The following is a 13,175-nucleotide window of genomic DNA, read 5'->3' as shown; positions in this document are numbered from 1 at the left end:
GTGGGAGACTTAGCCCAATAGCCACTTTGAGGCTTCACCAAACCTGATGGGACCTGAACCTGCTCTCAGCATGCTTTAATCTCTAAGCCATGGGCCTGGCATGGTCCAAAGCATCCACCTCATGGTGCTGGCCCACTGAGAACCTACGAAGGAAAGATATATGGGAGTGAGCCTTGAGGAGCGTGGTTCAGTGAAATGGATGCTATCGTGGAAGGTAGGGTTCCCAAAGCTGTGCATCTCTTTAATGCAATCATTATTAAATGTATGGTGCGGCAAAGCTACAGGGAACAGGGCCAGAAACCAGGCTCTGCTGCCCCCCAAGATAGCATCCATCCCACTGGGAGCGTGTAACAGAGCCCCGTTGTCCAGAACCTCAGCCCTGTGTCTAAGAGGCAAGGAAATCTTTTGCTCCCTGGAGTATGCTGATGATTTATAAGACACACAACAGCTTCCGATGACAGCAGCCGTCCCCGCTTACTCTGAAGTGCCTGGTGCTGGTCACAGGATTGCTGGTGTCCCAGTAGCAGGAGCCAGTTTGGCAAAGGCTAAGCGTCTCTGCAGGTGGGCTGAAGTAGCCCAGCGACCTGGGACACAGTCCTTCACTGTGACCTGCACCCAAATGTTCACAGGCTGCACTTCTCATAGCTAGTGTGACCACGCATCCCAGTTTGGCCAGGACAGCTCCAGATTTCAGAGGCCGGTCCCGGCTGGCCAGTGAAAACTAAAACAAGTGTCCGGGGGAGGTAGGCAGAGCTGCAGGAGCCGTGAAATAGGAAGTCCTAGCAGGTAGCAAAATTGTGGTTCACTTGATTAGTGGAAGGATGGTTAAAATGGGGATTATTAACACCTGTGAAGTAAAGAATAATGGGGCATTAACAAGCCATTGACTCCCTTACCTGCCTGAATAGTAATAGCAAGCCACCCTGCCTCCACCTTTGCCTGCAGCAGCAGGGAGGGGTGGGCAGTGTCCCAGATTTCACATTGCCCCACACAGTCTACACAGCAGACTGAGGTATAGATGAAGCATAGCATCTCATCGTCTAGTAGTGCCCCCGACACACCAGTAATCGGGGTTTTCCTCTTCTTTATCCTCCAGGTGCCTATTCCCTTTCTGTGAGAGACAATGATGCTACCAGCGGTGATATCATCAAACACTACAGGATCCGCACCCTGGACGGCGGGGGGTACTACATCTCCCCAAGGACCACCTTCTCCTCGCTGCCTCAGCTCATCCATTATTACTGCAGTAAGTCTCCCGCCTTCCCTGACGATGAGCGTAGACTCACTGGCTGGCAGGGGGAGGCTGCAGGACATTCCTCGGGGCAGAAATGGCCAGGGTGGCCATGCCTGATAGAGGGGGCAATAAAAGCAAGAAGCGATGTACAAGGAAGGCCATAGAGGCTTGAGTCAGCCAGCAGTCCATGGTGCGCATGCCCTTCTCTTCGACGCCCCCCACCGCCCAAAGCCATAAGCAGGGTGAACCTGCCTTTTCAGTCCTGTGTCCTTCAGGCACATCTCCACCCCCAAGTACAGGAGGGGCAAAGCCAGCCACCACCTCTGTGACCACCATCCAGGTAGGAGAGCTGGAAGGGGCTGGCTGCTGGAGAGAGGGATGTTGGCAGGTGTGACCTCCATCCTGCACAGAAATTATTTCTGCAGGAGTGGGGGGCATGAGCAGACTGTAGCAGGGATGTGGCTGAGGACGGGCTAATGCATGGATCCCCTGGGCTGTTCCTTGGTGGTGAATGCAGACCACAATGCTCAGAGCCATGAGGTTGAGGTCGTCTGGCTGGGATGGTGATGGACTTGTTCCAAGAAAAAAGTTGACTTACCCTTTGCACGCGTGTCCAGCACCGTGGCTTGGCCTAGGTGAGGGGCTGAGGTTTCGGCTCTTCCCAGTGACCTGAAAGGTCTTTTCTCCACCTGCAGCCAAGGGAGATGGTCTTTGCCAGAAGTTGACGGTCCCATGCGCATCACTGATTCCCCAGAGACCCTGGGCACAGGATGAATGGGAGATCCCACGGGAGTCCTTGAAACTCGTGAAGAAACTTGGTGCCGGGCAGTTTGGGGAAGTGTGGATGGGTAAGTGCAGTGATCTCTGCTCCCAGTGGGGTAAGTCTGGGAGAGCAGCACATGGTCCAGGAGAAGCAGACACCTTATTTCCCCAGGAGCATCACGACTTCCAGCCATTGCCCGTGGCAGGGTGTGTGAATGAGGTCTTTACTGTGGCTTTGTAGCACAGCCTGGCTTTTGGTGGAGACCCACACAGGCATGCCGGCACCTACCTCCCCATGCACACTTTCCAACGGGGACCGGAGTTTGGGCCCAGGCAACCCTGTGGCTTGAGGAATACTGTATGCACCTCCACTGAGGGAGGCCGGGGGCACGCATCCCCATAACTCCTTATCTCCACCTCCTCTTCCACTCCTTCATGTTTGCTTGCTACTATGAGATGCAGGGACTGAAGTGATGGCCAGGACTGTGCAACAGGTTCACCCTCCCCCTTGATTGCAAATGTCCAGCTCCTTTCAATGAGGGATGCTGATGCCACGGTGATGAACACACAATCCAGGGCCTGCATGCTGTCGAGAGGCTCATCCCGCCCTGGCCTGTAGATTTACCACCCGCTTTTCCTCTCCCTTGGAGTTTGGTATCTTCATGCCGCTCACTGCCGTATTCTTCAGCAGGACACACAAGATCCACGCCAGGTCCTTGGCAAAGAAACATTTCCTCAACTCCAGCCCTGTCTCCGTCTTCTGGAATGGCCCCCAAACCACCTCCTAGGGCTAGCTTCCCCCCAGTGCTCTCTGGCAAACTAGAAAGAAGCAATACCTTACCACTGCCTTCCTCCACCACTGCCCCTCCAGAAAGTTCATGCCTAAATAGCCTCCCACCTCTACTCTGCCTTCAGAGAGGCCCCATCAAAGAAGATGGCCTTTCTCCACGTCCTCCCAAGGTGGGCACCATCTTGGGTGGAACGGGGATCGCCCACCTGCTAGCTGGACTTCATTGCTAATCCCCATCCACCCCGAGGCAGGATTGCTCTTGACTCTTGGCCCATTGATTGATAGGTTTGTCTATTCGGCTTGTCCCTCACTGGGATTATGTCATTGCCCGTGGCCCTTCAACTCTTCCTCACAGCCTCTGACCGCCTCATCGTCACTGCTGGGCTTCTCCCCAGACCACCCCCCATGACAAGTCGGCAGGGGAAATGAGGCAGAGAAGGATGAAATGGTTTCCCAGGCTCACAGGAAGGGATTGAATTTCGGTTTCCATCGATGTGGGAAAGTACTCTAATCACAGGGCCCTCCTTCTTCTCTTTCGGCAGGCTATTACAAGAGCAACGTAAAGGTGGCTGTGAAGACCCTGAAGGAAGGCAGCATGTCCCCGGATGCCTTCCTGGCTGAGGCAAACCTCATGAAGAGGCTCCAACATGACAAGCTGGTCCGGTTGTATGCTGTGGTCACCAAGCAGCCGGTCTACATCGTGACAGAGTTCATGGCCAATGGTAAATAGCCTCACCCAGCCTTATTCCTTGTAGACATTTTGGATCAGGTTCAGGTCTGTAAAAGGGGAGGCCGGTGCTTGGGCCTCTTGACTATCCCAGGTTGAGAGCAGGTAATGTAAAGGGCAATCATGCCTCAGCTGGGAGGCGGATGAAAAAACCCACAAGGTCTTTTCTCAAGAAGATAAGTCTTCCCAAACTCTGCTCTCCTGGGCTTCCTGCCACTGGAGAGAGGTCAAGCATCACTGGGACAGTCTCATGCATGTGTGTGGGAGGGGGGAGATGGCAATATCGTGGGGTTTTGTGAAGCCAGTGGGTGTTTTGGGGACAGGTTCGATGACAGGCGACATCACCACCGTCTGTGTGTGTGAAAATAAGGCTGAGCTGGGGAGAAGAGGTGGCTCTTTCTAGTCTCAGTTTCCTTTCTTTGTTCACCCTCCTTCCTCTGTGACCACAGGGGACTAGACCTGATGACCTTTGCCGCTCTGCATTTCTGTGCTGTGCAATCCCTTTCATACCATAATTCAGCTCCTACTCAAACACAGTTGTGACTGTGATCCCTAATGGCTATGACCCTCTGAGATAAGAAAGCCATGACCTTTGCAAACAGACCTATACAAAATATGAAGGGGAATAGGAGACTTTTCTGGGGGTTGTTTCTGCCCCGCAGCTCCACAAAACAGGACTCCTGAAGTTACTCAGATCTACTGGGAAGTAAGGCGGGTCTACATATTTTTGATAGGGAAACAACAGAAAATGGGCAAGGAAAAACTGGGTGGCTTTCAAGCAGATCCCATGACTCAAGAGGACACTGGGGTTCTTATTCTTTCCTCCTAGGATGCTTGCTGGATTATCTGAAGACCGACGAAGGAAGCCAGTTGTCTCTTGCGAAACTGATTGACATGTCGGCCCAGGTCAGTGATGAATGGGCACAGTGATGTGGGGTCGAGAAGATGGGGCAGTGCTATCCAAGATGCAAATGCAGGGGGGGTGCCTGACTTTTGGCAGCGGGAAGGGAAGCAGCCTATGCAGGTGCATTCAGCCGCTCTAGAGCCGCTCTAATTAAAGCGGTCATGTCCCCCCTCCACTTCCAGAGCATGTGTATAAATGCCCATTGGTAAGTCAGGCTGGAAGGGACCTCCAGAGGTCATTTAGTCCAACCCCCTCATCCGAAGCAGGATCGTCCCTATCTAAACCACCCCAGACAAATCCAATGTCTAACCTTATAGTAAAACGATGCTCAACCCTGACACAACACCACACATCACACCCAAAACTGCCACGGGTAAAGCAATGGTGGCCAAAGCCCTGTGGCTATGAGGGCTGCCAGGGTCAATAGGAGCTGTATTTCGCTAGGAACAGAGTGAGGCAGATGTGAATCACTTTAGCAAGTCTCACACAGAGTCTGCAATCAGCACGGAAGTGAACTCGTCTCATTCCCTGGCTGGAAAAGAGTCTGGGGAAGCAGTGCTTAATTGCATGCAATTATACTGTATCTAACACAACCCTCCTCTAGAGAACGCAGCTACCATTCAGCTCGGGTTTTAAATAATGAACGGATCTGGGAGCCGCTCTTCCTGAGCCAGCCCAAGCTGACCCAGCAGAACCATTTGCTTCGTAGCTTGCCCTGAAGCAAAATGATTGAGATACCTCTATGCAACAGCCCCGATAGCTATTTTTATCCTCTGCCAGGGGGGCTTCTCAGGTCATTTCCTCTTTACTACTGATAACACCCAGTCTGCAGCTCTACCTTTGATATCTCTGATAGATTACAGGCAGCAGCTGCAGCTTCACCGGCTGCCAGCTATTTCTTTTCTGTAACGCAAAAGAAATCACCTGTGGTTAGATTCACAGTCCTGAGGATAAAGATGTGGGACCGCGTTCACCCTAGCAAACTCCGCTGAAGCCAGGCCTCCACCAGGGTGCAAGGGACTTGTTTGGAAGATGAGGCTTCTACTCCTAAGAAGGGTTTTTCCTTCAAGGAGTGTCCCTCATGCTTTCCAAACTATGCACCAAACTCCTGCCTCGCAGGAGAAAACAGGTGTGGGTTACTTCAGAGCAGGTGGGACAAGTGCCAGGTCGGTTGGACTCCACATTCTTGAGAAAGACGTGTGGGGCTAACTGGAAAGAAGTTTCCACTGAGAAAAGGGAGTATCTTGTTTAAAAGCACATGCAAGCAAGGGGGTGGTCTCTGAGTAGGGGGAGGAGGGGGGAACTCAGTACGTAGCAACAGATTTGCTGGCGATTGGTCTGGTGTGATGGAGGGATGGGGCTGCCGTATGCCTTCGGGGGGGTGCTCCACAGAAGACCAGGAGCTCCCTGTTTAAGTGAGGTGCTTTGGCCTAAAAGGCAGGGACAGTTTTACATGAATAGGCATCTTGCACGTGGTGAATGGAGAGGCAGAGCGCTCCTTTTGTGGTGGGCTGACACCATGTTCAATGAGGCCCCTCTCATGGGCTGCACTCCAAAAATAGCAGCCTGCCTGGGTGATCTTTTGCACCCACAATTAACTGCAGCTTGACAGTGAGTACCCAGGCTGGGGTCTAGATGCCCACAAAAACCCAGTAGCGAGGACCTGCAGAGCCTGCAGCCGACTTTCACCTTCCACCCAGGGCAGTACATGTGGCTGCAGTCTTGTTTGGAGTCACCTTTGAGCCTCCAGATGCTCCCCGGGCTATATAAATACTTGGATGCATCCAGGATAAAGAGCATATTGGGTGGTGGGCATTGGCGATGCGTAGCAGGTGCACGTGCACCCCCTAGATCAGCCATGAACCCCCCGGAAGCACCAGCCGCGAAGCTGGAAGTGCCGGTGGACATGCACTTCCAGTTTCACTGCTGGCTCGGCAATTGGCCACTGGGGAACCCGCCCCCCCAGTTGTCAATCATCCATTGGGGGACCCCCCATCAGTGATCCGGTGCTCCCCCAGACTCAGGAGGCACCAGTTGCCTGTGGTACTGGGGCAGCTGAGTATGGCAGCCCCTCTCCTCTGCAGTGCCTTATTGGCAGGGCAGGGTGTGGGCCCCTTCTCAGGATCGCCCACATGCATATTAGCCCACGATTCCCATGCCGCTGCAGTGGCAGGGCATTGGGGGTGCCCTTGTCTCTGCTGCTGTTTACATGCTCTTTACCTGTGACGGGTTGTAAGGGAGTTTATATGGTGTCTTATGGGGGGAGTAAAAGTTGTTTGGGCCCTTTATGAACAAATGGTTGCCTGCAAATCATAGAAAATGAAGGTTGGAAGGGACCTCAGGTGATCGCATCCTGTCCAACCCCTGCTCCAAGCAGAACCAGCTCCAACTACATCATCCCAGCCAAGGCTTTGTCCAGCCGGGTCTTCAAAACCCCCAAGGATGGAGATGCCAACACCTGTCTGGGTAACCTGCTCCAGTGCTTCACCACCCTCCTAGTGAAAGTTGTCCTAGCATCCATCCTAAATGTCCCGTGCTGCAACTTGAGCCCATTGCTCCTTGTTCTGTCATCTGCCCCCGCTGAGGATGGTCATGCTCGATGCAGAGGGACGGACCTGAAGACCCTTTCCAGGGTGACGTCCCTAGGCCACGTGGAAGCCTTTCACTCCAGACCATGACCCAGGCACCTATCTGTCACTACAGACCTCTCTTCAATGTAGAGTTGCTGTAACATAGGGGGTTTCTAATCACCCCTTGGGTGGAGCAAAGGCATAGCTGTTTTGCAATATGTTTACCAACGGCGTTTTGATTACATCACATCCCAGGGTAATAGCACACATACTGGGCGTGCTTCGCAGCCAAGAGCGTCACCCAGAGTTAAAATTAGCAAGGGCTACATCGATTGCATTCATCCTGTGGTCAGTCCCCGCTGCACACGCAGGCTGAAAGGAAACCATGGGTCTAGAGCTATCTCATTAACATCAGGACAGGAAGTGACATCAGTTCTTCCATTTTCCACTCAGACGAGCTGCACTCACGCTGAAAGGGTGTTGATAGAGGGTGAAATACATTTTTGGAAAGTATGTGTGAGTATCCTGTTTAAAACCACATGCAAGCTAGGGGTTGATGAGAAACTACATGGCATGGAAAATCCTGGTGCCCTGGCTGCTGGGCATGTGAAAACACTGATCGTTCTTGCAGAGCCCTACTTTCATCCCATCAGCCTCCTCTTCAAAGCACCCCGTTTCCCCGGACTCCTCCCTGCAGCACGGACTTGCTTCAATTTGGGACCTGGTTAAAATAGCTCAGGTGTGGAGTAATTCAGCCATAGTCTTGCCTCCCAGCTTAGAGCAGTTTGGGGCCAGTAAAAACTGCTCCCAGTAATGCTCGCCAATACTGCCCTGAGGAGCACCACAGTTAAGGACATGCCAGTAAAGCCATGGGGGACGAGAGCAACAACAACCCCAAAAAAAGTGGCATGCAAGGCAGCTGAGTCCATGCATGGCATACAGGGTCTCCTGGTTTCTGTGCTGTGCAAAGGCACAAGCAAATGCCATGCAAGCCTGTGCTTTATAGAAGGGAAGAACTGGGAGGATATTCATGCCCATTTCCAGGTGGGCAGGACTACTACTGAATTACTCCACAGCTGAACTACGCTAACCAGGCCCCAAATGCTGTTATCTTCTTTCAACTCCAATCCAAGGGGCAGGGGGGGCCGCTCCTGTGGCTGGGAATCAAGTGATCTGAATTCAATAACTGATTGTCCCCACGTTGGAGGGTCCCCTCTTGCTGCTACACATCATCTGTCCTGTCCAAGAGCTTTGTAGGAGCCAAGGGTTCGTCTCCTATAGCACCTAGCACAGTGCAGCCCTGATCTCAGCTGAGGAATACTCATGCAATCTCCTACTGGGGAGTTTCATAGTTTCTAGAGTCAGAAGGGACCTGAGCAGATCATTGAGTCGGACCCCCTGCCATGGCAGGAAAGAGTACTGGGGTCAAACGACCCCAGCAAGGTGTACAGCTAGGGAAGGAAGGGACAAGGTGATTGCTGGCATCTTTAATGTCCAGCAATGGGAGGGTGAGATGAATATCCCTGTGCCAACCCCTGTGGCCCCTCTTGCCCTCCTAGGTGGCCGAAGGCATGGCATACATCGAGAGAATGAACTCCATCCACCGCGACCTGAGAGCAGCGAATATCCTCGTCTCAGAGATGCTCTGCTGCAAAGTTGCTGATTTTGGCTTGGCCAGGATAATAGAAAACGAATACCTGGCACAGGAAGGTAGGTCCCACGCCTGGTGCTTTACGGCGGCACCAAACCAAAGGGGTCTATTTCTGACTGGCCTTCTCCCCTGGTGCAATCCTGCTCCCACCCAGAGCTCCCACCCAAATACAGCATTGATAGGGGATGATCGTGCTATGATCTCTGGCTCTGCTGTCGGACAAATTGTCTCTACCGAAAAAATGTCCTACCCATGTCTGCCCTTAGTGGAAGTGCGATAAGGTGATAAAAATGGCCTTGAAAACCAGCATTTGGATCTGGATCCAGATTTCAGTCACCCATTCAATTGGTCCTAGCGCTTTAGCTGGGTCAGCTGTAAAAAGAGGAGCAATGTATGAATTTTGCAGCGGAGGTTGGATTTATCGCCCTCTCCTTGACTGATTTGTAGACATTTCTGGATCCATAGTTCTGCAGCGTCTCTGACTGCTGGTTCAGTTAATATAGCGCAGCTTTATGAGTTGTGGAAGGGGTCCCTTGCTGTACACAGAGCTGCCAGCTCGAGTCTCTGTGACAGCAGTGGGTAGGGCAAACACAAGCAAGAAGTGGCCACGAGAGGGCACATGGATACCGGTAGGTTGGTTCATTTCTGCAACTGGAAGGACAGACATAGCAAATTGCTGCCGATAAGATATTTGTCATCCGCCAGGATGCCGGTTGTGCAGTAGATTCACTCGGATTGTAGAGGTGGTGAAGTCAGAGAAACAAAACAGCAGTTCTTCGGTACGACTGCAGAGCTATTTGGTGAGAGGCTTTGAGATCTGGCACTTCGGCAGTGCTTGGAGTCGCAAAGCAATCTGAGCACTTCCAATTCTGGGGAGGGGGAGAACCCGTTTGAATCCACAAAACAAAAAACAAAATGGAGAAAACCCCCAAGCACCTCATTTCACCATTACTTTCTCAAGAAAGGTGCTATTGTATCATTGAGCATAATAGAAAAGTTCCAATGAAAAGCCATTTACATATAAAAAAATTTTAAAAAGAGGCACCTTCCTGAGATGGCTGTCGAGGGACACACATCCAAGCTAGTGAAGTGGGGGCTCATCCCAGAAAAATCAGCGCCCTCTGTTCAGCGGTTGTGTTTTTCCCTGCAAACGGCTTGCATTAAAGTCTCTTCACTCGGTTGTAGTGTTAAGTAATGCACGTTCCTCTGTCTGCACTTAATGCATCTCAGCTCCTCCGTCTCTACTTCTCAAACGCATTAAGGGCAGGAACAAAAGCAGTTAGGCTGTACGAAGCCCTCCAGGGTTGAGTTTCTGTAAGGTGGGGAAAAAGCAATCAGGACTTGTGGCAGAGGTGATATTTTTTTTTTATCAGACCTACTGGAGTTTTGCAAAAAAAACAAATCTTTAATTGCAAGCTTCTGGGCACAAGCACCCTTCATCGGGCATCGGGGAAACGTTTGCAAAAGTTCTCCTGGGTAGAAACGAAAGTAAGGTGGGGAGGAATTTAAATGCAAAGACTTTTGGGGGGTAAATACACTGAAATATTCCCTCCCAGCAGCAAGCAGAAGGGCCCCCTGCAAGATCCGGGCCCAGGGAGCAGTCTCCCACCAACGCCGTCCTTTAATGTTTTCCTTCCCAACAGGTGCCAAATTCCCTATCAAATGGACAGCGCCGGAAGCAATTAACTATGGGGTTTTCACCATCAAATCCGACGTCTGGTCTTTCGGAGTTCTCCTCACAGAGATTATCACCTATGGCAGGATCCCGTACCCAGGTATGGGGGCACGGCGTCCCTCCTGCTTTGCTTCCAAGTGCTTCCTGCTTCCCAGAGAAACCACTGACCACAAACTAGGGGCCCCCTTTGGGCATGGGATGAGCTGTGGGATATGGAGCCTTGACTCTGCCCTGGCAAAGGGGCTAAATGAACTGGCATCAGCCCTATAGGAAGGGTCTGGGGGTCAATGTGGTCTTTCTCCACATCCCCTGCTCATTCCTGCCGCTGGCAAATCTCCTATTTCCTGAGCAACCCCCCGCCCAGCAGTTGGCAATATCCAGGGTTGTCTCCTCCACCTTCCCTCGCTGTGACTTTGCATGTCCATTCCTGGCTTGGCTCCCTGATGGCCAGTGTCTGGGCACTGTGACCCCTTCCTTGCCTGCAGAGGAAACCTCCCATAGCTTGGTGAAGCCTCCTCCAGCAGTGCCCACTGCCAAAAAGACCAGGCCCTGTTCCCGGCCATGGGTGGGGGCCATTGCTGGGACTGCAAGAAGCATACTCTGCTCACAGGAGCAACCTGAGGGAGCAGTGGGTCTCTCTGCTACAGCATGCCAGGCTCTTCCCATGCTTGGCTCCGCTGCTAGAATAGCTCTCGGGACCCCCCGGGCCAGTGAAGCACATCAGGGAGCTCCTTGGCTTGCTGCTAGTTGAAAAGGTACCGGCTGGACCGAGTCCTGCTGTGCGGCAATAGACACATCAGCATCCCAAGTGCTCCACATAGAAGTGTGTTGGTGTATGCATGTGCCTACGTGACTGCACGAGTGCACGCGCGCGCGTGTGAACTACACAGCTCCTCCACTTGCAGCTTGGCAGCTGTCCTGCCATGACCCACTTACCAGGGCCAGATTGCAGGAGTCTGCTGCACAAGCCCTGCCTCAGCCCTGCAGGCCCAGCAGTAGGAGCATGAAGCTTGTACACAACTCTGACTCTGCCCAATGCTGTCATTCAAGAGACGGTCTCCCTGGCTGCTGGATCTAGCGGCAGCTTCAAGGATAGGTGCAGCCAGGCCTGGCCCATGGGCGGCAATAAATGCCGAATAGGCTGCAGCTGCGCCGTCAGTGCCTTTATCAGCTTTGCAGAGCTTGGCTCATAGGAAGCACATGATCCTGCTCCTGGTTTTCCTGAGTTGACAGAACTGCTGCTATGAGCAATACCCACATTACAGCCTTCCCCCTGACAACACGGCTGCATTGCAGGGCCTGGCCGGGGCATATCCTCCAGAGAGAAATCCAGGGGGGAACATCCAAGCAGCTTGGCTATGGGTCATGGGCCCTATACAGCCCATGGCTGAGGGGGGCATTCTTCTGTTGTGCACATGGCAGGGGTCTGGGCTCCTGGAGCTTTTAAAAAAGCCTAGGAGATCAGACAATATCCTGGGCAGCGGGAGAGTGAAACTGAAGTCCTCAGCTGACCCAAAGGGCACTATGGCACTGGTATGGGCAAGGCAAGGGTCTCCCATGACATCCAGCCCAGGGCTAAGCAGGGAGCAGGGGACAATTCCCAGCTGCGTTGGATGACCTCAGGCCAGGTACTTGATTTTTGCATCGGTTGTGTCGGGCAGGTACTCTCATAGAGGCTCATGCTTGATGCAGGACAGTCCTGCTCTCAGGTGAGGCCGGTGGGTGCCCAGTGTGCATCAGGGGCCCTGCCCCTGATGGCAGAGGGGATGGCAGAGTTGTCCTGTCCTTTCCTGAACTCGCCTTGCTGGGGGGGATGCACTTCAAGAGCATGAGAACATAAGCAGTGCCATATTGGTCTGTCTAGCTCGGCAGCCTGACCCCCGCCCCCAGCAGTGGCGGGGGCAGATGCATTGAACCAGGTATCTCTAGAGTGATCTGTTCCCTCTTCAATACCACCCTAGGCATGACCAACCCGGAGGTGATCCGCAACGTGGAACGGGGCTACCGGATGCCCTGCCCAGATTGCTGCCCCGGCGAGTTCTACAGCATCATCCTGAAGTGCTGGCGGACCAGGCCCGAGGAGCGGCCCACCTTTGAGTACCTGCAGTCCGTGCTCGAGGACTTCTACACGGCCACGGAGAAGCAATACGAGCCAGAGCCAGGGCAGTAGCACCAGGCCACTGTGCCTGCATGAGGCGGCGTGCGGGAGGAGAGGGGCCGTCCCCGCGATGCTGGCTGGAGGGGACTGTCAGGCTGTTCTGATACGGTGCCCCATGGACCTCTCAGCTGGACCTGCTTCCCCCCCTTTGCTTCTGTGCCTTTGGGGAGGGGGTCTGAGAGGAGTGGGCAGGACACTCAGGACACAGAGACCACGAGAAGTGCAATCCTCAGCCCCTGGCACGGAGGTCCCAGCCCAGCGCCTGATGCTCAGAGCAGCCAGCATTGCTGCAGCTGGGGTGCGTGGAGCCCCTGGCAGGGTAGATGGCAAGCCATAGGGACTGCATCCCTCCGCCCTGGTCCATGCCTAGCAGGGTGGTCCCTTGCCCTGCCCCTGCCAGTGCTGCAGTCTCCTCTAGGTCAGCTGAGCACTTCAGTTTCCAGGGCTGCCCATCTTGGCGGGGCCTGCCATCACCAATAAAGAGCCCCAATAGACAGACCCTCTCTTGTAATTAAATCTCTTTGGTCTCCGCAGCCATTGCACTGCTCAGCCCCCAGCTCTGCTCTGACTGCTCCGCGTCCCCTGCTGCTGCCCAGCCCAAGCCAGAAGGGAGGGTCCTCCAGTCTCTGAGAGCAACCCGCAGGCAAGCTGTGCATCAGGGGAAGCCCCCAGCCCCTCCGCTGCCAGCCAGGGCTTGGAGCAGC

General features: G+C 53.5%; 1 protein-coding gene across 1 annotated transcript in view; it reads left to right on the top strand.

Moving 5' to 3' along the window:
• Window positions 1–12,970, top strand: part of BLK (BLK proto-oncogene, Src family tyrosine kinase) — a 61,002-nt gene extending 48,032 nt beyond the window's left edge. Inside the window, exons 7-13 of the mRNA XM_019537187.1 lie at window positions 1,097–1,246; window positions 1,930–2,082; window positions 3,329–3,508; window positions 4,343–4,419; window positions 8,547–8,697; window positions 10,282–10,413; window positions 12,275–12,970. Of these exons, the coding sequence (XP_019392732.1) occupies window positions 1,097–1,246; window positions 1,930–2,082; window positions 3,329–3,508; window positions 4,343–4,419; window positions 8,547–8,697; window positions 10,282–10,413; window positions 12,275–12,483 (1,052 nt within the window). The 3' untranslated portion in view covers window positions 12,484–12,970. The remainder of the gene's footprint in view (window positions 1–1,096; window positions 1,247–1,929; window positions 2,083–3,328; window positions 3,509–4,342; window positions 4,420–8,546; window positions 8,698–10,281; window positions 10,414–12,274) is intronic.
• The last annotated feature ends 205 nt before the right edge of the window (window positions 12,971–13,175 follow it).

The sequence above is a fragment of the Crocodylus porosus genome, unplaced genomic scaffold (genome assembly GCF_001723895.1).
Source record: "Crocodylus porosus isolate Cpor-Errol unplaced genomic scaffold, CroPor_comp1, whole genome shotgun sequence".
NCBI lineage: Eukaryota > Metazoa > Chordata > Crocodylia > Crocodylidae > Crocodylus > Crocodylus porosus.
This window is presented reverse-complemented; position numbering and strand designations above follow the sequence as displayed.